This window comes from Diceros bicornis, chromosome 13, assembly GCF_020826845.1.
Source record: "Diceros bicornis minor isolate mBicDic1 chromosome 13, mDicBic1.mat.cur, whole genome shotgun sequence".
NCBI lineage: Eukaryota > Metazoa > Chordata > Mammalia > Perissodactyla > Rhinocerotidae > Diceros > Diceros bicornis.
The window spans coordinates 47,401,668-47,428,811 of record NC_080752.1 but is presented as its reverse complement, the minus strand read 5'-3'; the positions used below and the strand labels follow the sequence as shown (position 1 = coordinate 47,428,811).

The following is a 27,144-nucleotide window of genomic DNA, read 5'->3' as shown; positions in this document are numbered from 1 at the left end:
CCGAGGCAACCGGGCCAACGCCAGGGGGAGGGCAAACAGGCAGTGATTGGCAGGAAACCGCCCCGCCTCTCAGAGGGTTGCGCCCCGCGCAGGCGCCGCAGCCCCGCCCGCCGCAGCCCCGCCCTTCGCACCACCAACCCCGCCTACTGGCTCCACCCCTCCTCGTCTCATCGACCCGTTCGACTCTCCGCTGCTCCTGACTCTTTCCCGGCCACTGCCTGGCGGAGAAGGGCCCAGGCCGAGCAAGCCGAGCGACGAGCTCAGCTGATGCAACCTAACCGGACCCGCGTGACACTTCCCGGCACGCGGCGGCGGCGGCGGCGGCGACCGAGGAAGGGGCGCGAGTGCCGGGCCGAGCGCGGGAGACAGGTGACGGAGCCATGGGAGACGCTCCGAGCCCTGAAGAGAAGCTGCACCTTATCACCCGGAACCTGCAGGTCGGGCCTCGGGGTTGGAAATGCGCCGTTGGGGACTGGGGGCCCGAGGTCCAGTGATCCTAAGCCCCACTACTGGGTCCTAAGTGTGTGGGCCCGGGGACTCCGCGCCAAGGCAGCTCGGAGAGTCTGCAGCTCTCACTTCCGGTCGGTCAGTCAGTCAAAAAGTCAAGCAGCAGTTATCTGGGTGCCACAGAAATCACAGTGGGCTCACCTCCTGTGTGCAGTTACCGTGTGTTGAACCAGGCTTTAATCCAGGACTCCCACCTCACCCACCCTATTGTGCGCCAGGCGCGATGCTAGGCGCTGGGGATACGTCAGGGCCCTGCCCTCCCAGAACTTGTGTGGAGGGAATCAGGGGTTAAAAATGAGCCATAATCCAAATACTTAATTACAGTTGAAGCATGTTCTGGAAGGTACTATACGTGGGGCTTTGATAGGAAATTAGGAGAGAGGGCTAGGGTAGTGTCAGGGAAGGCTGAGGAAGTGACCTCTAAACTGCGCCCAGAGGATGTGGATCACCTCTTCACTCCCATGTGTTCCTGCTGCTACCAGGAAGTGCAGAAGTTAACCAGAGGAAGAATGGGGGGGAAGCATCTCCGGTAGAAGAAACCCAGGTCAAGACCTAGTGGTTCAGAGGAGGCTAATTTGGCTGGAGTAGAGTGAGCAAAGTGCGGATGAGATACTTAATAAATATTTATATTGTTCATTCCCTTGCCTCCTGCAGGCCTCTGATTATTGTCACATCAGGAAGGCCTTTCCTGACCACTTTATTTAAATAACAAACTCCCTGCCACCAGAACTGTCTCATTCCTTGTTCTGCCTTTTTGTGGTGTTGTTTCTCCATAGAATTTATCACCATCTGACATACTATATGTTTTACTTGTTTGTTTAGGAGGAGTAGTTTAGGGACCAGATCATGAGGGCCTTGTTTAAAATTGAGGTGAGCAGTCTAAGAGCATTTACATTGGTTGAGCCACAGCTTGTTTTTTTCTCTTTGTTGAGATATAATTCACATGCCATAAAATACACCCGTTTAAAGTGTACAATTCTCGGGCCGGCCCTGTGGCTTAGCGGTTAGGTGCGCGCGCTGCGCTGCTGGGGGCTTGGGTTCGGATCCCGGGTTCGGATGCCGGGTGCGCACCGAGGCACCGCTTCTCTGACCACGCTGAGGCGGCGTCCCACGTACAGCAACTAGAAGGATGTGCAGCTATGACGTACAACTGTCTACTGGGGCTTTGGGGGAAATAAATAAATAAATAAAATTATTTAAAGAAAAATGTACAATTCAGTGGGTTTTAGTATAGTCACAAAATTGGCAACTATCACCATTATCTAATTCCAGAACATTTTCATCACCCCAGAAAAAACCTGGACTCATTAGGAATCAGTGCCCATTTCTCCCCTCCCCCCAGTCCTAGGGAAACACTAATCTACTTTCTGTCTCTACCTTTTGCCTATTCTGGACATTTCATATAAGTAGAATCATACAATATGTGGCCTTTTGTGTCTGACTTCCTTCAGTTAGCATAACGTTTTCAAGGTTCATCCATATTGGTGCACCTGTCGGAACTTTATGCCTTTTTTATGGCTGAATAATATTCCATTATGTGAATATACCATGTTTTGCTTATCCATTCATCAGTTAATGGACATTTGGGTTATTTCCATTCATAAGTTGTTCTTAACCAGAGGTGCTTGCATGCTTCCCGTTAGCCAGATCCTTCGTTTTCTACCTCTCTCCATAAAAATAGTGCTGATTGGGGCAAAGGATAGACAAAACTAGTGGTGTTGACTCACTCAGGTTTTGAAGGGTAAGTGATATGACCTTCCCTTGGGCGATGAGAACCATCCAAGTGTCCAAATAGCCAGGGGGTCAGAGGATGCAGAATCAGCCTCCAGCTGGCTTGGAACACAGGATTTATAACAAGTCCTCCTAATAGATGATTCAAACCAGCAAAATAGTTTTTGTTTGTCATGGCTTTCAACAGCCTCCCCAACCATCACTTGAAGAAACACTAAAGTCTTTTTTATCAGCAGCGTACTGGCCTATTAGGATTTTTCCAATGTTATCTTAGGGCAAAAGAAAATCATTAAAGTATTTAAACAGGGGAATGAGTTAATCAGATTTTGGGTTTTAAGATCTCTCTGCCTACTTTTTGGAACATGGAGAGAGGAAGAGTAGATATGGGAGACCTGTCAGGAGGCTATTCCAGTGATCCTGGTGTGATCTGATGGGGGCCTAGACTAGGGTGGTGGCATAGAGACAGAGCTGTTTCAAAGTAACTTATGCAACTTGGTGAATGAGAGTACCATTTACTGACCTAGGGATGAAACCAAAAGTGAAAAAGATGCTTGGGGAGGGAGGCAGGAAGGAGAGAGCATGAGTTTAATTTTGAACACATTGAGTTTGAATTAACTGGGCTGATAACAAGTACACAGTTCTGTATATGTAGATGTGAGCAGGAGATCTGGGAGTTACTAGCTCATAAGTAGTAATGGAAGCAAGGGGATCAGTTAGGGAGAATGCAGAATTAAGAAAAGGAGAATAGGGGCGAGTCCCGTGGCCTAGTGGTTAAGTTCAGTGTGCTCTGCTTTGGTGGCCCAGGTTTAGTTCCTCGGCGCGGGCCTACACCGCTTGTTGGCAGCCGTGCTGTGGCAGTGACCCACATACAAAATAGAGGAAGACTGGCAAAGATGTTAGCTCAGGGTAAATCTTCCTCAGCAAAAAAAAACAAAAAAACAAAAAAAAAAGAAGAGGAGAGATAGGGCCCCAAGGATTGCTAATATTTAATGATTAGGAAGAAGAAGAGTGGGCTGGCCCCGTGGCTTAGCGGTTAAGTGCGCGCGCGCTCCGCTGCTGGCAGCCTGGGTTCGGATCCCGGGCGCGCACCGCCACACCGCTTCTCCGGCCATGCTGGGGCTGCGTCTCACATACAGCAACTAGAAGGATGTGCAGCTATGACATACAACTATCTACTGGGGCTTTGGGGTGAAAAAATAAATAAATAAAATCTTTAAAAAAAAAAGGGAAGAAGAAGAGTAGCTGCAAAGAAATCTGAGACCCAGCAGCCAGAGAAGTAGGAGGAAAACTGAGAGAATAAAATAGAGGAGACCAAAAGAGGAGAATGTTTCAGGGAGGAAGTTAGGCCTAAAAAGTATTCGTTGAATTTAGCAACGTGGAGGCCATCTGTGATCTTAGCAAGAGCATTTTCGGTCTTGTGATGCTTGGAATGGGAGATGAGGAATGGAGACCAGAAGTAGGGACAACTATTTCAAGAAGTTGGCTATAAAAGGAAGGAGCATGAGTTAGAGGTAGTTGGAGGGGAAGATGTGGTTAGGGACATGCCCCATTCCCCTAACATCAGTGTCATTTTGCTGGAATGGTATTAGCAACAGCACCAACCTAGGTTGGCTCTCACTCAACACTGAGAGCATGGCTGGACCTCCCTGCTGGCTCTGAGCCTGGACCCCTAGTGACACATGCCTTTGTTTTCCTTGTCACAGGGTAAAGGATGAGCAAGGTGGGGCACCAGCATTAAACCAGCTCTTCTGCTTCCACAACAGGAGGTTCTGGGGGAAGAGAAGCTGAAGGAGATACTGAAGGAGCGGGAACTTAAAGTTTACTGGGGAACGGCAACCACAGGCAAGCCTCATGTGGCTTACTTCGTGCCTATGTCTAAGATTGCAGACTTCCTGAAAGCAGGATGTGAGGTAAGAATGAATGTTATAAACCAAGCACTTGCCTTATGGGAATGGCCAAAAAAGAGACTTAACAAGGGCAGAGCAGGGAGGGTGGTTTGGAGGTATGTGGACAAAGTCACATTGTGGTGGCCCCTTATCTCTTATGTCCAGGTAACGATTCTGTTCGCGGACCTTCATGCATATCTGGATAACATGAAAGCCCCCTGGGAACTTCTAGAACTTCGAGCCAGCTACTATGAGAATGTGATCAAGGCAATGCTGGAGAGTATTGGTGTGCCCTTGGAAAAGCTCAAGTTCATCAAAGGCACTGATTACCAGCTCAGCAAGTAAGTGTTTGATCATCCACCCTCCTCATGGCTCTGGTGCTTCTAGCTAATTACAGCCCTGTGGAGTGCAGGCACTCTTTAAATTTGGATTAGAAGCTGTTTGGCTCTACCTATTAAGAACCATTTAAAAATTTGTACTCTTTGTCTTTTTAATTCCTCCATCAAAAATGTACTGACTAGTAAATGCCTGGGTACTGTCCTATTTGCTGGAGATACCAGTGTAACCATAACAAAGTCCTTGGCCTTGCAGAGCTCATAGCATATGGGAGCATGATGATGAACAATTCAGCCTCCCTTTCTCCTTCCAGCCTCTGCAAATAGTGATAAAAGAAATGTGAAAGAAAAATATTTCTCATTTCTCACTTCCGCAGCAATTTGTATTGCTTCGTATCTTTGTCAATTTTTTTCATATTTGTAATGTTAGCATACATATAATTTTGTGTCCGAATTTTTTAACTTACAGTTTCCTAAGAAATTCCCCCATGGTACCTCATAGTCTCCACATTTTTTTATTTTTAAAACCTCTCAAATAAGCCATGTATCACTCTACTAGTCACTTTTGCATTTAAACCCTTAGAACATCTTTCTAAGGTAAGCACTGTTTTATCCTATTTCACAGATAAGGAAAGAGATTGAGATTGTTTCCCAAGTTCATACAGCTAGTAAGTAGAAGAGCTAGGCTGTGAACACAGATCTTTTGCTTACAAGTCAATTTCTCTTTTTACTTCATCTAACGTAATTTTCTTTACCATTCCCCACTGTTATGTAGAAACATATAAAGCATGTAAACATCCTTATATAGACAAATATTTGAATCTACAGTCTCGGTAGAGTGCCTGAGATTTCATTCATTTTTACATTTATTCTGCATATATTTATGGAGCATTTATTATATGGTAAGCACTGTTCTAGGTGCTGGGTTTAAAAAAGTACATTAAAACAAAAGTCCCTGTCCTGAGGGGCTTACATTCCAGCGAGGGAATACAGAGGCAAAACAAATAAACAGGTTTTTTATATAGGTGGTGATAGGTGCTACAAAGCAGGCAGGCGGAGAGGAGAAAGTTCTCGGGGAGTGGAGGGTTTCTATTTAAATAGAGTGGTTAGAGAAGACCTCTATGATAAGATGACATTAGACAGAGACCTGAGGAAGGTGAAAGAGTGAGTCATGCAAATATTTATTGAGTTCTTACTACATGCCAGACACTGTTCTGGGTGTTGGGATTATAACAGTGAATAACTCAGGCAAGGTTTTTATTCTCCTAGAATTGAACAGAATTGGGGGGAAGATGGGATAAATAAAACTATCTTGTTTCAAAAGTCCCTTTGATCTTTTTCTCTATACAAAAGTGACTTCAAAGGAAGATGGCTTTGTAAGTGCATGCTTTGATGCACTCCTTCTGTTCCAGACACAGCAGTGATAGATAAAAATATAAAAATAAAAAACCAAAGGACAAACGAAAAACAAGCTAAACATCTCTGTGGTAAGAGAGACAGAGTTGTAATGCAAATTGGTGAGTTGGGCTGAAGTTATCAGTCTGCTGTGTTCCAGTCTGGAAGCCATCAGTGGGGACAAACCAGGCTTACTGCTTAAAGCCAGAGAATAAAGTAGGGCTTTCCCCCTTTTCCCATTCCCACCCCTACCCCTCAAATAGAACCCGGGAGTGGGAGCCTGAGTCTTTAGGGACTTTTTATCAAGCTTCAGGCCTATGGAGACTGGAGTATGTGCAAACCAAGAATTGAACCAAGCTGCCCACCATTTATGATTGTTATATCCCTGATATTACCAAAAAGACATAAGTTCTAAAATGCCAAGGAATTATGTCCATTAAAAAAAGGAAATTATAAAACAGAGGCAGAAATGAAACATGAATATATAAAAATAAAAAGAATCATTTAGAAATCTTGGAAATGTAAAAGTCAGTCATTAAAGTCATTAAACATTTCATTGTTTCATTAAAAACAATGAAACAGAAAACCTTGAAACGAACCTTCAATAGAGAAGATCAACTCAAGAGTGAACACAGTTGAAGAGAAAGTTAGAGATTTGAAAGGTAAATACTAAGAAATTCACCCAGGGTGCAGCCTAGAGAGATGGACAGAAAAACTGTAGGAGTGTTTGAGATGTAGCTAGGGACTTTTGTTTTCATCAGTCTGGCAGACTAGGTACTCTGACCAGCCTTCCTGCTGAAAACAACTAAAAATGCTAGATAAATTTTTTTTTAAACTTCCTAAATACTTCAAATTAGTCAATTGATGAATTAGTGAAGAATACTCAGTGGCCAGAAACCAAGTGAAAGTGGGAATACAAAAAGATACTGTATTTCAGTTAATCTAAGATGCCTTAAAAAATACTGCTAATTAATCTATAACATGCCATTGTTTAAAAGACTTATCTAGATTTCAGAGATGTTAAATGTTAAAAAAAAAACGTGTCTTGGGGCCGGCCCGGTGGCACACGCAGTTAAGTGCCCACGCTACACTGCACTGGCCCAGGGTTTGCTGGTTTGGATCCCGGGCACTCACCAATGCACCACTTGTCAAGCCATGCTGTAGTGGCTTCCCATATAAAGTAGAGGAAGATGGGCATGGATGTTAGCCCAGGGCCAGTCTTCCTCAGCAAAAAAGAGGAAAATTGGCATTGGATGTTAGCTCAGGGTTGGTCCTCCTCACAACAACAACAACAAAAAAATGTGTCTTAGAATCTATAAAATATAGATTTTATAAAATACTCAATATAATGTCCAGTAGAACACTGAAGACTACTTGCACTTTGAGGGAGTTCACTGAATTGTATGCACTTGAACTTTGGTTTTCGTGGCCTCACAGAGCACAATGGAAAAAAAAGAGAAAAAAACATAAGAGAACTAGAGTACTAGGCCAGGAGGTCAAATATTTGAATAACAAGTGTTCCAGAAAAGAGAACAAAGAATCAGAGCGGAGGAAATCATCAGTGAAGTAATTTAAGGAAATAATTAAATGACGTGAGTTTCCAGATTGAAAGGGCCCATCAGGTACCTAGCACAATGAATGAACATAAACGCACATTACAGTGTATTACCTTGAAATTTCAAAACACTGGGGACAAAAAAAAGTATTCTACAAATTTCCAAAGGGACAAAAGAAGTCATATACAAACTGTCAGGAATCAGAATGGCCCTGCGTTTCTCAAAAGGGACACCGAAAGCCAAAAGGTGATGAAGGAAAGCCTTTTAAATTCTGAAGAATTCCCAATGTAAAACTCTATACCTACCCGAACTATACCATTCAAGTGTAGGGGTAAAATATCTGAAAAAAAATATTTTCATGTTTTTGGCCATTTGTGTTTCCTCTTCACAAGTGTCTATACAAGTGTTTGGGCCCATTTTCTACTTTTTTCTTTTAGGAGTTCTTTATGTATTCTGGATGCCAAATCCTTTGTCATTTATATATCATGGGGATAGAAAATTAACCACTGGAATAGACTAGAGAGTTCAGAAATAGATCCTCACAAATATGGGAACTTGATATATGACAGAGCTGGCATTGCAGATCAGCAGAGATAAAAATAAACTTTTTAAGAAAAAATGGTGCAGAGACAATTGGTTATCCATATGGGGGAGAAAATGATCCCTCTATTCCAAGTGGATTAAAGATTTAATTGTAAAGGCCAAACTATAAAACATTTAAAAGACAGTATATAAGACTCTCTTATGATCTCAGGTTAGGGAAAATTAAACAAGACACACCAAAAGCACAAATCACAGGAAAATAATGATGAATCCAACTTTAATACATATAACTGGCAGAGGTTTACCATCTGGTATTATATGTCAAAAACTACAAAATTAGTTGTCAAAAAATGAGTCAATCCAATAGAAAAAACTTAAATAGGCATTTTGCAGAAGAAACTGAATGACTAATATGGACCAGAAAGATGCTTAACCTCCTTGGTTGTTATTTAAAGAAATATAGACTAAAACTGCAGTGAGAAACCCTTCATGCTTACCAAATTGGCAAAATTTAAAACAACGACAGTACTAAGTAATAAAATTGGTAAAAGACACTTTGGAAAATAGTTTAGCATTATCCACTAAAGTTCAGGATGCAAATCCCCTATGATCCAGAAATTCTACTCCTAGGCGGATATAAAGAAACTTACACATATATACCAGGATGCATATATAAGAATATTTACAACATATTATTTAGAGATACAAACAGTATAAAACTGGAAAGAAATAGAAAAGTTGAGGATAGGGCCGGCCCCGTGGCTTAGGGGTTAAGTGCGCGTGCTCCACTGCTGGTGGCCTGGGTTCAAATCCCGGGCGCGCACCGACACACCGCTTCTCCGGCCATGCTGAGGCCACGTCCCACGTACAGCAACTAGAAGGATGTGCAACTATGACATACAACTATCTACTGGGGCTTTGGGGGAAAAATAAATAAATAAAATTATAAAAAAAAAAAGAAAAGAAAAGTTGAGGATAGCAGTTACTCTGGAGGAGGAGGAAGCAGGACAGGATCATGGAGGGGCACCTAGGAGCTTCAGAAGTAATTAGGTCCTTTTCCTTAAACTGAGTGATGGGTTGTTGTTAGTGGCATGGAGTTGATTCCCACTCCTGTCGACCCTCTGTACAGCAGAGCAGAACCCTGCCAGTGTTTTTGTGCCATCCTGTCACTCCGGCACTGTATCAGACAATTCCAGCGCTATATCAGACAGTGCGCCACTGCTATTCATAGGGTTTTCATGGCCAATTTTTTCAGAAGTGGATGGTCAGGTCCTTCTTCCTGGTCTGTCTTAGTCTGGAAGGTCTGCTGAAATCTGTCCACCATGGGTGACCCTGCTGGTATTTGAAATACCAGTGGCATAGCTTTCAGCATCACAGCCACACGCAGCCACCACAGTATGATGACCAACAGACAAGTGTGGTTCCCTGACCAGGAAGCAAACCCGGGCTGAGGTGGTGAGAGCGCCAGATCTTAACCACTAGACCCCCAGAGTGAGTGATGGGTACACTGTTATTCATATTGTTAATTATTCCTTACATGTATTTAAGTTAAAACAAAACAAAACAAAAACATGGGAGATAGATTGAGAAATTCTGGAGTTTATTTAATAGGCGTTCCAGAAGAAGAGAATGGAGGGGAATAGCAGAGAATCTGTATTTCAAGAGATAAGTGAAGAAAAGGGTTAATTAAAGCCATCTTTAAAAAGGAAAAACATAAAAATGAAGTAGTATTTTGAATGAGAGGATGGAGCACTCACATTTTAGAAATTCCCAGGCAGTGTTCTCTTTGAATGGCTTAAGACTGGGAGAGTGAATTAATGTGCTTTAGGATTCATCTGAGGCCTGAGCCCAGTCTTAACAGCTGCCCCTCTCGTTTTCTCTTCAGAGAGTACACGCTAGATGTGTACAGACTCTCCTCCCTGGTCACACAGCACGATGCCAAGAAAGCTGGAGCTGAGGTGGTAAAGCAAGTGGAGCACCCTTTGCTGAGTGGTCTGCTGTACCCCGGACTACAGGTACTCAGGAGGGATGGAGTTGCCCGATGACCTTTTCTGCTCTGTTTCTACCTACTGGTCACAAACCTCTCTCTCAGCCCCAGTTAAGCTGACGTACTTGCTGTTCCTTGACCGTGGTGTAGGCCTTCCTTCCTATCTCCCTCCTCCCATCCCCCCTTCCTGGAACCCTCTTTGACTTCTTCAGCTGTAGGTCCTCCTCTACCTGTCTGTCCTTTAAAACACTGCTCATCTCACCCATCTTCTTTATGTTAATCATAATCTGTTAACTGAAGAAAATTAATTTCAGAGTGACGTGAAAATGAATTTTAGGCATGATCCTATTTTCCATTGAACAAAACAAACACATCATATTTTGTGTATGTGCATATTTGTATGAGTCAGGAGAAAGACTGAAAAATGCAAACCAAGCTGTTAATACTGGTTACAAGCTCAGGAAGGTGGGATGAAAATGAAGACAGACTTAACTTTGTCTTTGTATCTTTCTGTGATGTTTGATATTAGAAAATTAAGTCGTCCCTTGGTCACCTCCAAGTGATCTTTCCAAAGGTTAAACTCAGAGACATTCTGGATCTGCACTGCCCACTATGTGGCCTCTAGTCATAATCATATGTGGCTGTTAGCTATTAAAAGTAATTAAGGGCCGGCCCCGTGGCTTAGCGGTTAAGTGCGCATGCTCCGCTACTGGCGGCCCAGGTTCGGATCCCGGGCGCGCCCCGACGCACCGCTTCTCCGGCCATGCTGAGGCCGTGTCCCACATATAGCAACTAGAAGAATGTGCAACTATGGCATACAGCTATCTACTGGGGCTTTGGGGGGCAAAAAAAAAAGGAGGAGGATTGGCAATAGATGTTAGCTCAGAGCCGGTCTTCCTCAGCAAAAAGAGGAGGATTAGCACGGATGTTAGCTCAGGGCTGATCTTCCTCACAAAAAAATAAAAGTAATTAAAATTGAAATTTTTAGTTCTTCAGTTACATGGGCTACATTTCAAGTGCTCCCAAGCCACCTGTGGCTAGTGGCTAACCTTTTGGACAGCAGGGATAGAGAACATATTCTTCGTCACAGAAAGTTCTATTGGACAGTGCTGTTCTAGATTCTTCCTGCTTGCTCGCCTTTCTCTTCCTCTCCTTCCTCTTGCCCCCATCCAGTTAGACACTAAATTTTATCAATTAAGTCTTAAAAATCTCTTAAATTCGTTCTTGCTCTACATCCCCACTGACTTGGTTCATCGTTATTTCTTACCTGGACTCTCACAGCAGCCTTCTAGCTATTTTCTTTGTCTCCAGCCCACAGGCCTCCACTCCGTGCTCTGCCCTCTTACTGGTGTGATCTTTCTATAGAACAGGTCAGGTTTCTCCCCTCCTTAAAACTCTTCACTGGCCAGGATGATGCTAGGCACCCTAGCATGACATTCAGGGTCCTTACCTACTTTTCTAACCTCTTCACTAACCACTTCCCACATCCCTTGAAGTTTGTGCTTTTGCAAGCTGAATCGCTCATCATTTACCTCAACACTTCACACCTCGGTGCTGTCTCACATTCCGTTTCCTCTGCACAGCGAAAAATATCTGTGTATTCAAAACCAAGCTCAGACCACAAATCTGATTCTAGGAAGCCTTCACTGCCACCTGTCTGACCAGGTAGAGATAATCATTTCTTTCCTGGTGTTAGCATTGTTTCTTAAGTGAGCATTTAGGTTAGCCCTTAGCACACTGTATTGAAATGATCTGTTTACATGTCTCGCTCCTCAGCTGGGTAATTGGCTTCTTGACGGCAGAGTCTGGGTCTCATTCATCTCTGCATCCACAGGGCTGGCACTAGGCCTGGCATGTAACTGTTTGTTTACTAGTTCAGTCTTGCCTTTTTTTCCTGAGCTGTCACCGCACTTACTTCTTATGCCACTTATTTGACATTTGTCACAGGCTACCTTATTCACTGGGTAACTTTGATGTGACTATGGTCTGTCTTCTCCTTCTTCCCTCCCTTCCTTACTGGATTGTGGCAGAGACCCTTCTTATTTTTTTACCCCAGTCCATCCACATGGAGTACTGTTCACTGCAGGCACTCAGCAAATGTTTGTGCAGCTCTTGAGGCCAGCAGGGAGGCTGAATGCTGCTTATTTGCTTCCCGGCCCTGCCTTCTGAAAAATCGAGTGGTTTTCACAAGTTTCTGATTCCTCAAACTCGTGTAGAAGTAATACAAGTGCAGTTTATACTCGTGTGTTTCTTTCCACAGGCCTTGGATGAAGAATATTTGAAAGTAGATGCCCAGTTTGGAGGCATTGATCAGAGAAAGATCTTCACCTTTGCAGAGAAGGTCAGTGTCCTCCTTCCTACCTTTGTTCTTTTGAGCCTCAGAGGTATACGATAGAGTTTATTGAATGTGTCGCTCCCACCAGTCATAACCATATGGTATGGCAGGTATTTGTCTCCTTCTTTTGCAGATGAGAAAACTGAGGGTAGAGAGAGTGAGAAAGTTGTCCAGTATCACACAGTTAGTGATTGAGCAAGAATTAGCACCCAGATCTGTCTGACTCAGAAGCCTCTGCTCCTGCTGCAACCACCAGGATGCTGCCCCCAGACCTGTGGGATTTGCTTCTTTCCTAATAGCTCAGTTTCCAGGGAAGGACACTACTAGTCAGAATTACTGCTCTTTCCCAGAGTCTTTGGGCCGTATTGCTCTGGATCTTACATAAACCATTCGTCTCTGAGATGAGGTTTAACAGGGTTTAAAGGAGGAAATCAGCACAAACTCACAATAGTTCTTTTCTAGGAAAGAAACTGAGTAAGTTGAAAGGGGCTGTTGAGAAGTGGTTGATATTATTGAGAGCTCAAAACCTCACATTGGCAAGGGTGTAAAGAAAACACTGGTAGTGGAAATGTGACTGCCTGCAGCATGATTTGATATCTCTAAAATGTCTCTACCATTTTCCCTAATAATTTTAAAAATTTGTCCTAAGCAGATAATTTTAAAAATGCAACTTGAGTTATGTATAAAAGTATTTATCACCTTATCAATTTAAAGCAAAAATCCAGAAATAAACTTATATCCAATGGCAAGAGGTGGGTTAATACATTATGATAAAACTTCACAATGGAACATTATATAATATTTTTAAATGGTTTTTGGATATTTAATGAATGGGGAAATGTTTACACTGTAAATTTTTTTGATTAATCAAGTATTTCTTATTATTCCATTTTTGTCTCCTCTATTAACATCTTAGTTGAACCTTCTTTTGTTATTCTAGCAGAGATATGGCCCATAGCTTGTTTTTGTATGACTCAGAAGCTCTAAGAGGGGCCGGCCCCGTGGCTTAGCGGTTAAGTACACGTGCTCCGCTACTGGCGGCCCGGGTTCGGATCCCGGGTACGCACCGACGCACCGCTTCTCTGGCCATGCTGAGGCCGCGTCCCACATACGGCAACTAGAAGGATGTGCAACTATGACATACAACTATCTACTGGGGCTTTGGGGGAAAAAAAAAAGGAAGAGGATTGGCAATAGATGTTAGCCCAGAGCCGGTCTTCCTCAGCAAAAAAAGAGGAGGATTAGCATGGATGTTATAGCTCAGGGCTGATCTTCCTCACAAAAAAATTAATTAATTAAGAAAAAAAAGAAGCTCTAAGAATGGTTTTGGGCTATAAAAATTATGAAGAAGAATATGCAATAGAGATCATATGTGGCCCACAAGGCCTAAAATATTTATTATCTGGCCTTTATAGAAAAGTTTTGCCCACCCCTGCCCTATTGAATACATGTATCTTTGTAATTTATTACAGTTTGTTAGATATTTTTACCATTTCCCAACAATGCAAGAACCTACAACAATTTTACTCCATTTAACACCCTCCTGCCTTTTGTGCTATTGTTGTCATATATTTTACTTTGACATATATTTTAAATCCCAAAAACTTTATTATAATAGTTTTTTAAACAGTCAATTTTCATGTATATTTACCCCTACTCACCCTTTCTGATATTCTTGATTCCTTTATGCGGTTTTGTGTCTCTCTGCTTCCATCTGGGATCATTTTCCTTTGGCCTAAAGATCCCCCGCTTAGTATTTTACGTTTGTAGTCCAGGTCTCTTGGTAATGAGTTCTTTCAGTATTCTTTTGTCTGAAAACATCTTTCTTTTGCTTTCACTGAGTGTTAAATTCTAGGTTTGCAGTTATTTTTCTTTCAGCACTCTAAAGAATTGTCCTGTTACCTCTGACTTCCATAGTTTCCATTGAAAAGTCAGGTATTATTGTAGGTATTATTGTTTCTCCTTTGAAAATAATGTATCTTTTCTTTGTCTCGATTTTCAGCAATTGGACTATGATGTTTTTAGCTATAGTTTTCTTTGTACTTATCCTGCTTGGGTTTTGCTGAGCTTTTTGAGTCTGTGGGTTGATGTTGTCATCAAATTTGGAAAATTGTCTCCTATTATTTCCTTAAATTTTGCTTCTGTCCTATTCTCTGTTGCCTCCCCTGGGACTCTAATTTTATAAAGGTTTGACATCTTGATCATGTCCCACATGAGTCTCATATCCTCCTCTGTTGTTTTCCTGTCTTTGTGCCCTCTGTGCTTTAGTTTGGATATTATCTGCTGACTTTTCTTCAAGTTCATTAGTCCTGTCTTCTGATAAATCCACCCAATGTTGTACTGTGCCATTTTAGAACTTCCATTTGATTCTTTTCTATAGATTCCAATTCTCTTTTACAGTTCTCCTTTATCAATTTTGTCCATCTTTTCCTCTCTTCCCTTTAACACACCAATTATAGTTATTTTCTCATCTTGATCTGCTTATTCCAATATCTGGATTGTTTCTGGGTCTGCTTTTATGACTGTTTTCTCTTGACTATCAGTCACTTTTTTCTGCTTCCCATTTCTACTACTTTTTATTGTATCAAAGACACTGTAGATATGTTGTAGAGGTTCTGGATTATGTTTATAGAGTGCTATGGTTTCTGTGGGCTGTTAGATTACTTATTTATCTCCTTGATCCTGTCGGGGGTTGGTTTTAGGCTTTGTTAGAACAGATCTGTTTCAGTTTTGCCCTTATTCCTATGATGTGGTCCTTATTCTTAGGATGTGTCCTTTCTGGGGTCGCAAACTGGAATCTCAGGGCGTTCACAAAGCTCTGTCTGCTTTGATTGGACCTAAACTTCAACCTCTGTCTCCCCACCACTGTGCAGCCTCTGAAATCTCTGCTCAGGTCTCCAGTCTCTCGGAGCCTATTCTCTGCTGGGCTTCCTGGCATCTCTCTCTTTGCATGCATAGCTATGAGTCAATCAAGAAATCAGCGGAGCCAGCCCTGATGGCCTAGTGGTTGAAGTTCGGCGCTCTCACTGCTTCAGCAGCCTGGGTTCATTTCCCAGTAGCAAAGCCACACCACCTATCAGTTGCCAGGCTGTGGTGGCGGCTCACACGGAAGAACTAGAAGGATTTACAACTAGAATATACAACCATGCATACATTCTTTGGGGCTTTGGGGAGGAAAAAAAATAATAAATCAATGGAGACTTTTGCCTTAGATTTTTGGATGGGGTTCCCTTCTCCCTAGAGCCCTTCCCAAATCCTAGCCTCCTGGCAGCCGTGACCTCCAATCTCTGTCTTCTCTGCTTAGTCAGACTGCTACCCTCTGCTTGGTCTCTTTATCTCAGCACTTGTTTTGGAAAAAACACCCTCAAGGAGAAAGCCAAGGTGAGTGTGGGGTCACCTTTGCTTCCCTTCTCTCAAGATTTGTAGCCCTACACTGGTTGCTGTCCAGCATCTGCAAATGGTTATTTTATATATTTCCAGCTTTTATAGTTCTTTGTGGTGGGAGGATAAGTCCAATAGCCTCACAACGTAATACTAATAGAAAAGCAGTAGGGAAAAAAGCTGTGTTTATATTATGATCACCACTGAAAAGTTATATATTCGGTACAAAAAAGATTGGAAAGAATACATCAAACAATTAAGTGACTGGCCAAGTTAGATGAGACAGCGGCACCGAGGAAGAATTTATACTAATATCTGCTTTTGTGTGTTTCTTTCTAACCCCTCAGTACCTCCCTGCACTTGGCTACTCAAAACGGGTCCATCTGATGAATCCTATGGTTCCAGGATTAACTGGTAGCAAAATGAGCTCTTCAGAAGAGGTGGGTTGCCAACTCTGAGTTGAGTTTAGAAATCTTCTGCAAGAGACAAAGAGATTGAGGACTCAAAAGAACAATAACCTGGCTAACTAGAATTCTCAAATATTTGAATTATAAGGCATCTTAAGTTATCTAATTAGTTCTAGTGGTTCTTGAGTATTGAAGGACCCAGGAAGCAGTCCTGATGGGATCCAATCCTAATTTTAACAGTTTTACTGCTACTGATAAAAAGCACAAGCAAAAGTAATTTCTTCATGCATAGAACTGTGATAAAATTCAGCATTGTTGGGGCCGGCCCAGTGACATAGTGGTTAAGTTCGCGCGCACCACTTCAGCGGCCCAGGGTTCACTGGTTCGGATCCCAGGCGTGGACCTACACACTGCTCGTCAAGCCATGCTGTGGCGGCATCCCACATACAAAATAGAGGAAGATTGGCATGGATGTTAGCTCAGGGACAATCTTTTCAAGCAAAAACAGGAAGATTGGCAACAGATGTTAGCTCAAGACCAATCTTCCTCACCAAAAAAAAAAAATTCAGCCTATTAATGAGAAGGGTGTGGTTGCATTTCACCAATTAGCATCTTGAATCTTAGGGTGATATTTGAGATAACTAACATGATAAAATGATATCTTTTAACATTTAAAAGTCCTGCCTAGGGGAAGTACACTTTTGTTCTGATCACTAAGGCCATCAAATAGAGGAATTAGTGGAACCCAAAGATGTGAAAGGTGGAGTTCTGGGTTCCCAAACGTGACTGATCTTCAGAATTACCTAGGGAATTAAAAAAAAAAAAGAGTTGATTAGACCCTGTCCTTAGAGATTCTGATAAAGTGGTTCTGGGGAACAACTCAGGAATCTGTGTTTTCTTTCAAATCCTATGAGGTGATTCTGATTGAAATCATATTTGGACACTCATCTAGTTCTTTAAGTCTGACTTCTCGATCTTAGTCTGAGCAGAAATTGGTAAATATATACATGGAAACTGTTACTGTTTTTTTGGGTTTTTCTTTTTGAGGAAGATTAACCCTGAGCCAATCCTCCTCTTTTTTGCTGAGGAAGATTGGCCCTGGGCTAACATCCGTGCCCATCTTCCCCTACTTTGTATGGGACACCGCCATAGCATGGCTCGACAAGCAGTGTGTAGGTCCATGCCTGGGATCCAAAACTGTGAACCCCAGGCCGCTGAAGTGGAGCGTGCGAACTTAACCGCTATGCCACCAGGCCGGCCCCTGTTATTGTTGTTTTTAAAGGAATAGGCTCATTCCTTTTTCTCCCACGTTAAAATGCTCCATGTGTCAGTTGTTTCTCTAACAAAGTATCATGTCACTTTTCCTATTTGGTGACATTCACCATATGTTAACCCTGGAAATCGGTGCTAGCAGTGGTTCCCAAACATGACTGCATCAGAGTCACTTGGAGAGCTTTTTAAAATACAAATGCCTGGCCCAACCCCAAGAAATTTTGATTCACTAGGTTTGGGTGGAGCCCAGTAATTTATTTATTTATTTATTTATTTGCTGAGGAAGATTGGCCCTGGGCTAACATCCGTGCCCATCTTCCTCCACTTTATATGGGATGCCGCCACAGCATGGCTTGCCAAGCGGTGCGTCAGTGCGCGCCCAGGATCCGAACCTGTGAACCCCGGGCCGCCGCAGTGGAGCACGCACACTTAACTGCTTGCGCCACCGAGCCGGCCTCAATTTATATTTTTTAAAAGCACTCCAGGTGATTCATATACAGTCATATGTGGACTAGAATTTGGTAACCACTAAACACACATGAGCAATGAGCTCTGTCTCACTCTGAAATGAGACACAAAACCTAGTACTCTAGAAACGAAAAATGGCTCTAGGTAATATATAATACCTGGTTTTGGTGATTGCTCTGAAACAAGTATCCTCACACATTGCTGATGGTGATGTCAATTAGTATACCCCTTTCAGAAAACAGTTTTGGGCCTAGCAGTTTTTGGTAGCTTAAGGAAATAATCCTAGAGAAGGCAAAAAAAACCTCTGCAAAGATACTCATCATGGCATCATACAGTCATGCACCACATAACAATGTTTCGGTCAGTGACAGTCTGCATGTATGACAGTGGTCCCATTAGATTAGTACCATACAGTCTAGGTATGTAGTAGGCTATGTCGTCTAGGTTTGTGTAAGTACACTCTCTGATGTTTGCACAACGAAGTCACCGAACAATGCATTTCTCAGAGCATATCCCCATCATTAAGTGACATTTGACTGTATATAATTTGTAAAAATTAGAACATATCTAACAGTTCAGAAATTGTTCAATAAATGATATTGTCACTAATAATTGGGAATATAATACAGCATAGAAATTATAAGTGAAGGCTAGGTAGCCACTCAGAAATACTTACGATAAGTCTTAAGTGAAAAAACAGAACATTTATTCTTTTTTTTTTTTTTTTTGTGAGGAAGATCAGCCCTGAGCTAACATCCATGCCAATCCTCCTCCTTTTGCTGAGGAAGACTGGCCCTGGGCTAACATCTGTGCCCATCTTCCTCTACTTTGTATGGGACGCCGCCACAGCATGGCCTGATAAGCAGTGTATCTGTGCGCCTGGGATCCGAACCCGGGTCACCAGCAGCAGAGCGCGTGCACATAACCACTACGCCACGGGGCTGGCCCCAGGACATTTATTCTCTAACTGCAAATTTGTAACAGTTCCAAATGCTGTTGGCAAGGCCAGGGAAGAACACAGAAAAATTAATAGTTTTATTTGTTGGGTGGCAGTATTGTGAGTGATCCTTCACTCTGATTAATTCTGCTTTTGTTAGAGTTGTTTAATGTTTAAATCTTTGTTTAAAAAAATTAAATTACACAGATTAGTTGAACGTATTCTCATTTTCAACCACAAGAGGTCCTCTTCTCCTCCATGGCTTCTAGGATTCCAAGATTGATCTCCTTGATCGGAAGGAAGATGTGAAGAAAAAACTGAAGAAGGCCTTCTGTGAGCCAGGGAATGTGGAGAACAATGGGGTTCTGTCCTTCATCAAGCACGTCCTCTTTCCTCTCAAGTCTGGTAAGACACTCCCTGTTTTCTTCTCAGAGGCCAGGCTGAAAGAGCAGAACTAGTGCTGTGATAATGCTTGTGATTTGTCAGAGATCTTCTTCCAGGGACAGGCTTCCCTGAGTCCCTGCTCTGCTTTCGCATATATTAATGTGTGATTAGAGTTGGGATATCATTTAGTTGTCCATGTGTTTGTTACCAGGTTAGGTTCTAAGTGGGGTGTCAGGGTGCGCAGAGGTGGTAGAAATGAGGGTGGAGGCAGGCATGTTGAACTAGAGGAATGCAAAGGAAAAGTGAGACATGATTCTTCCCTTTGAGCTTGGATGCTATCTAGGTATATACAACATTGCCACTGATCCAACTTAAAAACATTAAAATGCCGTATTTTAAAGTTCAAAATATATGGCAGAAACTACAAGTACCCATACATTTGGGCTAGGAATGCTGACTCTGCCATTATCAATGAGTTTGTTGGTATGGATCCTTTTTCTTATAGAGTTTGTGATCCTTCGAGATGAGAAATGGGGTGGAAACAAAACCTACACAGCTTACTTGGACCTGGAAAAGGACTTTGCTGATGAGGTAATACCAGAGGAGAAGTAATCCACACTGAACTCATTCTGACAAACCTCTCTGTCTTGGCCTAGCCAAGTTTCTAGTTATGTGCCACAGGGCTCTCTGTCTTGATGCTCTCCAGGGCTATATATTTTGTTAATGGCTTAGATGAGGATTCGGGTGGTTCACAGATTAAGTGGGCAAATGGCACAAAGCTAATATATTGATGTCCTAATCACTCTCCAAAGGACTTAACCTGGAATGAGGGAGCAAACCCAAGAAGATGAAGCATTTCAGGAACGGGTCAAAATCAAGGTTCAAAAAGAGACACAACTATAAAAGGACAGAACAGAGGCTACTGTTGATTTCAACAAACAGTTTAACGGAAGACTTACTAGGTGCCCACATGTTAGGCACTGTGCTAGGGGGCTGGCATTACAAAGAGGATTAAATCCTCATGAAGCTCATAGTCCAGTAAGGGATGTAGACATGTAAACAAGTATCATTCACTGTGTTACTGTACAATGAAGACATATACATGGTCCAGAAATAAAATAGGAGGAAGGAATTAACTGGCTCTCTGGGAAAGCTTTGTGGAGGGGACAAGATCCAAACGCTGTTTCACTTGAGGATTAGGAGCTCATGAGGAAATCTGTGAGGGAATAAATAGTGCAAAGACATGGTAAGATGAAACAGCGTGGTATATAAAAATACAAGTGGTTTGGTCTGACTAGAGTCTAAAAGGTGAGGGGGAGCATTGTGGGAGAGATAGGCAGGGCCAGGTCATAAAGGGAAGTCGTAATACTAGTGTATATGGGGAATAAAATGGGGGATTTTGATAGACTCTGAATTTGAGTTGAATTGGCAATGTGATGGGACTGTAAGAAATGTTAATGATGCCTTGACCTGAGTCATCAGAAATGTAGAGTCCAGAACCAGGGAGTTGATAGTCCATTCAGTTCTCCATTGTTCTGAGTACCTTTGGGGTTGTGCACTCAGTCCTGGACTTCAATTTTATAAGGTTTATTTGACCATCTGGGTGTGTGGGTGGGGAGAGGAAGGATGCTGTGATAGGGAACAGACTCAAAACCATGTCACAAAAGCATAGTTGAAAAAACTGGGGATGTTTAGCTGGGAAGCAAGAATGTGTTCAGTCATCCTCAAATACGTGAAGGACTCTCATGGGAGACGGGTTGAGTTCCTTCTTGTGGCCCCAGAGGGCTAAACCAGGACTGCGGATGGGGAGCACAGGGAGGCGTGTTTAAGTTCAGCGTCAGGAAGAACTTGCTAATGACCTCAATTGTGTGGGGAAGGACAGGGCTACCTCACTTGACCTTGGGTTCCCATCACTGAGCTGTCCTGGCAGAGGCCAGGGGATCACTGGAGGCAATGTTGTATAAGGGTTTGAGCATCAAATAGAGGAAAACACTTGGTGACCTCTGAGCTTTGACGGGCCTTAAAAAGCCATTTTTTGATGTTTCACAGCTGTTGCTCTGAAACCCTTCTTACTACAGTCTGAGGCAGGCCACAGAACCCACAGTTCACGCCTCAAACCTATGAATAGTCCTTTGTGGAAATAATGAGAAGGAATAGAAGAAATGCTGCTGAGAAAAGAGCCTGGAGCATGTTATCCAAGAGTACTTTCTGCGTGGTGGACATGTTCTGTCTGCACTAACACAGCCGCCACTGGCCACATGTGGCTGTTGAGCTGGACAGTGTGACCTCAGTGCAACTAAGTAACTGCATTTTAATTTACATTTAAATATCCACACAAGGCTAGTAGTTACCATACTGGACAGTGCAGGTCTAAAGATTTTCTATCGTTAAAAATTAAACATTCCTGGGGCCAGCCCAGTGGCTTAGCGGTTAAGTGCATGCACTCCGCTACTGGCGGCCCGGGTTGGGATCCCGGGCGTGCACTGATGCACCGCTTCTCCGGCCATGCTGAGGCGGCGTCCCACATACAGCAACTAGAAGGATGTGCCACTGTGACATACAACTATCTACTGGGGCTTTGGGGAAAAAAAGGAGGAGGATTGGCAATAGATGTTAGCTCAGGGCCGGTCTTCCTCAGCAAAAAAAAGAGGAGGATTGGCATGGATGTTAGCTCAGGGCTGATCTTAGACACACACACACTCTCCCCTCCCCCGCCCCGGGAAAACACCCTGCATCCTGTACTCACGTTATTCTTGGTATATTCAGGTGTCATGTGCCCCGCTTGAGTGTCCCATCTCACCAGGCCTTGTACACTTTTGCAGGTCCTACACCCTGGAGACCTAAAGAATTCTGTTGAAGTCGCCCTGAACAAGTTGCTGGATCCCATCCGGGAAAAGTTTAATACCCCTGCGCTGAAGAAACTGGCCAGCTCTGCCTACCCAGATCCCTCGAAGCAGAGTAAGGCCACTTGGGGAGTGGGAGGGCCAGGTAGGGGGGTGACATCATTGGGATAGAGAGTCTGTCAGTGGGCCTCAGAAAAAGGTCTGTCTTAAATTGAGGGCCCAAGAAGCCAGGGGATCTGAAGGGCAAGAACATCATACCCCATTGACTCCTGGGAAGGAACTTGACTCATCTTGATTTGGGTTTGGTCGATACTATGAGGTGATTACATCCTGCTGTACCAGCACTGCTGGAGATGCTGGTGTGAGACATGTACTTAGATCCTTGGAGTCTGTGTTCACTAAATTCACCTCCTCAGTTAAGGAGATCAGTTGGGTTAGACCATGAGGGTGACACAGCAGCTTCTTAGAGAAGCTCATCTGTAGACTCACCCAGTTCCTTTCCGTGTGCTTCTGACTGGCTCTTTGTTGGCCATCCACTTATCCATGATGCTGAGATATTAACATTGATAGTTTTGTGTGACTCTCCCAGAAAGATTCCATAAATATATGTGGAATACATGAATGGAAATGCCTAAGGGTGGCGAAGCTACTACTGTGCCCTCCCCTCCCCTCCCCTCCCGCCTAATAGCTGTGGGAGAGAATAGAGGAATATCTGGCATGCCACTTCTCAAAGGTTGCCAACCCTGTTTTAAGGAAGGTGTAGCTCAGTGGGTGGATTCTGGGGATTCTGCACTAAATCCTGCTAGTGTCCTCATTTGGTGGGATCGGTAGTTGACCTGTCATGGGGAAGGAGGAGAGTTCTGACCCCTTGGGGTTCTTCTCATTCCTAGAGCCAACTGCTAAAGGCCTTGCGAAGAATTCAGAACCAGAGGAGGTCATCCCATCCCGGCTGGATATCCGTGTGGGGAAAGTCATTAGTGTGGACAAGGTACTCGTTTTGCACCACATCCCGGAGAGGCAGATACGAGTCAGGTTTGTCTGTTTCCATCTGGAGGAAGCCTGGCCTGGGATGGGAAGTAACATCCCTGAGGTCATATTGCAAGTCAGAACCCAGGTGTCTAATTCCAGGCGTCAGCCTTTTCCCTTTGCTGCCCCGGACCTTATGCAACCAAACACAGCCAGGAACTCAGAGTAGGGGGCGGATGTTAGTCAGAAGGAACTTGTTTATCTGTTAAATCCGGTCTGATGGGCTCACCTGCTCTCTACCAGCTTGTCTAGACTAGCTGCAGGCCTTATGGATCAGCCACTTTGTCTCCCAGTATTCCCCATCCCCCAGAAAATGGTGAAGGGAGAAGGACTTCCTTTTCCTAGAGACAAAAGATTATGCAACCAGTAGCCTGGGACCATTGCTGTGGGCTCCGTTTTCTCCCAGCATTGATTTGCTTTTCACTGTATAGACCCAACCACCAAAACTACTCTGAGATAGCTGCTGATGCTCTTTCAGATGGTGAGGCCAGCAGTGTCCTCCCATCTTCCAGTCCACCTAGGACTGCTCTCGTGCAGCATGTGGCCATAATAGTAGCCGCCCAGACAGTCAGGCCCTTTAATCTCTGTTAGAGATTCCTTCCACCTCTTACACAAGTAATTAGGCTCATTGTACTCAAATCCTGCCTCGATTGAGAGGACAAGGTACCTTCAAGAACCATTCCCCTGGAATCATGGACCTGGAAAGAGAGTTAGCTCTAGAGGGTCCCTCGGGGGCCTCTGTAGGGAGTGGATACCCCTTTCTGGAGTCGGTTCACCAGGCCCCTGATCTATTCCATTATGATACTCTCCGGGACTGACATCTCATACTGGCAGCACCCAGATGCAGACAGCCTGTATGTGGAGAAGATTGATGTGGGGGAAGCTGAGGCACGGACTGTGGTGAGCGGCCTGGTGCAGTTCGTGCCCAAGGAGGAACTACAGGACCGGCTGGTGGTGGTGCTGTGCAACCTGAAACCCCAGAAGATGAGAGGAGTCGAGTCTCAAGGCATGCTTCTGTGTGCTTCTATGTGAGTGAGGACTTGAGGGGCGCAGGACCGGGGGAGGCCAAGAGGAGTGGGGAATTGGCCCACGTGATGCCCTTCCACATGCTAGGTGGAAGCCCTGAGAATACTTTCCAAAAAATGATGCATGGATTATTTCCTGTACAAGTACTGTGAATGAAGCATTTTACCTAAAGTTAATTTTATTAAAACAGAATTTGAAGGTTCAAAACAGTGTGTACAATGCCCAAGTCTCACTACTAGTATTAGGTGGAGCCAGGATTCAAACCCAGTTCTGAGTGGCTGTTAAGGCCTTGCTCTCTCTGTTATGTCATACTTCCTCCCTAAAAGCCCAGATTGGGATCTCTCTCCTGACACAGGATTTCCGTTTAACCCAGGTTAATCCAACCCTGGTGATATCCAGAGATGTGGTACCGCAGTGAGGACCCCCCCCTGGGGCTCTGGTGTTGAGGATGCCCTAAATCCCATCAGGGCCCTGATGTAAAAGCCCTGGTGCTTTGGCCTCCACAACAGCTGGAGGCAAGCGATAGCCTCACTCTTCCCTTGTCCTGTGTGTCTTCCCAGAGAAGGAGGGAGCCGCAAGGTTGAGCCTCTGGACCCTCCTGCAGGCTCTGCTCCTGGTGAGCGAGTGTTTGTGAAGGGCTTTGAGAAGGGCCAACCCGATGAAGAGCTCAAGCCCAAGAAGAAAGTCTTTGAGAAGTTGCAGGTAAGAAGCTGTCGGTGTTCCCCTCTTACCTGGGCCACCTGGGCTATGTTCTGGACTGCTCTGTTACTGACTCCACAGCTGGGCTTTCCTGCATCTAAGCCCCTCTCTTCCCTCTTCATTCCAGACCTTTCTGAATGAGGTACCTGAGGAGCATGGGGGCCCTCACATGCACTGAGCACTGACGCTATTTGAGGCATTTCCTCCCTTAATCTTCAGTCCATGATAGGAGATTATCCCCATTTTACCTAGCAGGATGCCTGCCAAGTCCACACAGGTCACCAGAAGTAATGGAGCCAGGGTCCTTCCTGCCCACCTTGACCTTAGAGCCCTCATTCTCTCTTCACCCTCGGGACATTGACACACATATGGCCTGCCCCTGTGATCCCTGAATTCATTCATTTAACAAATACTGAGTCACAAATGTATATGTCAGGTACTGTTCTATGTGCCAGCCTACATCAATGAATAGGGCAGCAAAAATACACTCTCCTCGTGGAACTAACACCCCATGTGACTTTTTCTAGTTAATTACCTTGTTGCCTCAATTAGACAGTGTTTCTGGAGGTCGTGTAGAGTGGTTTCTATCTCTTTCCATCCTCCTGCATGTGGCAAATGGCTTTGTCCCCTCCCTCCTTTCCTGGCTTTGCAGGCTGGTTTTTTGGATCGTTTTTTTCCTGGCTATAAAATATTCATTGTAGAAATATAGGGAAATAAATATATAAAATTATATATATTTATATAAAACATAGGGGGAAAGGAATAAAATAAAATATTCATAGTCCTGCCACCTAGAGATACTGAAAAATGTCATTTAGTGATTGTTTTCTTCTGCACTTTTTTATGCATGGAGATAATATATTTGCAGTTTGTGTCATACGATGGTGTTTATTCTGCTTTTCTATTTAACTTTTTGCATGAAAAATTTCCCCATCTTCTTAAATATTGAAGGTAGAATCTTTATTATATATAGTATTATGTCATAATTATCATAATTTAACCCTCATTAGACCTTGAAGTTGTTCTCAGTTTCTCATATTAGAATGCTCTGATGGATGTCCTGGCACATAGTTCTTTGCACTTATTCATTATTATTTTCTTAAACTAAATCCCTAACATGAACTTACCTGAGTCAAAAGATATGAACATGAAGGCTTTTGACAAACTGCTCTCTTAGAGAAGCTGAGTCAGTCCACACTACTAGTACAAAGAGGGTCTTTGTTTTCTTGCAGTCCCACCACCATCACTATAATCACTTGTTTGTTTGTGTTGCCCAGGCTGACTTTAAAATTTCTGAGGAGTGCATCGCACAGTGGAAGCAAACCAACTTCATGACCAAGCTGGGTTATGTCTCCTGTAAATCGCTGAGAGGGGGGATCATTAGCTAGCCAACCCAGCATCGTCCTCCCTTCTCCCATCATCCCAAGTCATCTGCTGTCTCCTCAACGTGCTCCTCCATCACCCATTTGCCCATTTCCCAGGACACTGAAGCAGGAAATTTGGGACTTTATTAGGTGCAGAACTTGGTAAGGGGCAGCTAGCTCATTCTTCCCCGAATCCCGGATCATCCTGCCTGGCTGCAGTGCGGGGCTGACCTCCCAGGTAGTAACAGGGGCAGGGCAGCAGCAGGGAGTCCAGCTCTACCTTCTTCCCTTGGCAGCTGACTTGAGAAATCTGGTTTCAATATAACTCAAAAAAAAGTTTGTACCACAATCCTTCTAATTTGAAAAATATTCGTTCCCAAGTTTTCCTCGAGTTATCCCAGCAGCTGTGCCTCTGGCTGTGATCTGGTGCCTGAACTGGGCTAATTACAGCTTCTCTCCAAACAGGAAATTGTGGGATTTGAGAAGGGAAAACAGAGAACCTAGTGGTCTACCAAGTGGTTGGCCACTTTTCCCAGTGCCTGCCAACCCTGAGGCTTGGCACTGGGGGGCAAGGCTTGCCCCCAGAGCTCCTGGAATTTTCCTTGATCCTGCTAGGTTGGGACACTCCCTAAACCAGCCATGTGTTGTTAACATCAGAAGTGGGGTGGATGGCACAGCCTGGTTCTTTCTTCAGAGAGGGTGGGGTACTTCTCCATAAGGCATCTCCATCAGAATCACTAACCATCACTGTCATGAATTCAAATAAAATGTCTGAACAAGGGTATCTGGATGGGGCCTGTGTGAGCTGGGCATCTCAGCAAAGAGGAACACAAGTGTGAAGCAGCTGCTGGGCCCCTCACCCAGCCTGGGGCTGCTTGTATCTTGGACTTTTGACCCTATAATGGGAGGGGAGGGAGGAGAGAGAGAATGGATGACCGACACCTTGAGTTTCCCTTTGGCAGTACTAAGCAGAAGAGGCCCACTTTTGGGGTCCAATGCTTGCAGCGGACATAACATTTTTCCTTCTAAATGTGGGCCCGGCCCACCGCCCTGTCCCTCCCC

At 43.9% G+C, this 27,144-nt stretch overlaps 1 protein-coding gene across 1 annotated transcript; it reads left to right on the top strand.

The window, feature by feature from the left end:
* Positions 1–254: 254 nt before the first annotated feature.
* Positions 255–26,863, top strand: YARS1 (tyrosyl-tRNA synthetase 1). The gene is made up of 13 exons (XM_058553562.1): positions 255–437; positions 4,002–4,148; positions 4,290–4,465; positions 9,839–9,968; positions 12,201–12,281; positions 16,004–16,096; positions 19,010–19,145; positions 19,630–19,715; positions 21,947–22,082; positions 22,858–22,955; positions 23,828–24,021; positions 24,580–24,721; positions 25,996–26,863. The coding sequence occupies exons 1-13, from the start codon at positions 381–383 to the stop codon at positions 26,104–26,106; spliced, it is 1,587 nt and encodes a 528-aa protein (XP_058409545.1). The 5' UTR covers positions 255–380; the 3' UTR covers positions 26,107–26,863.
* Positions 26,864–27,144: the final 281 nt, after the last annotated feature.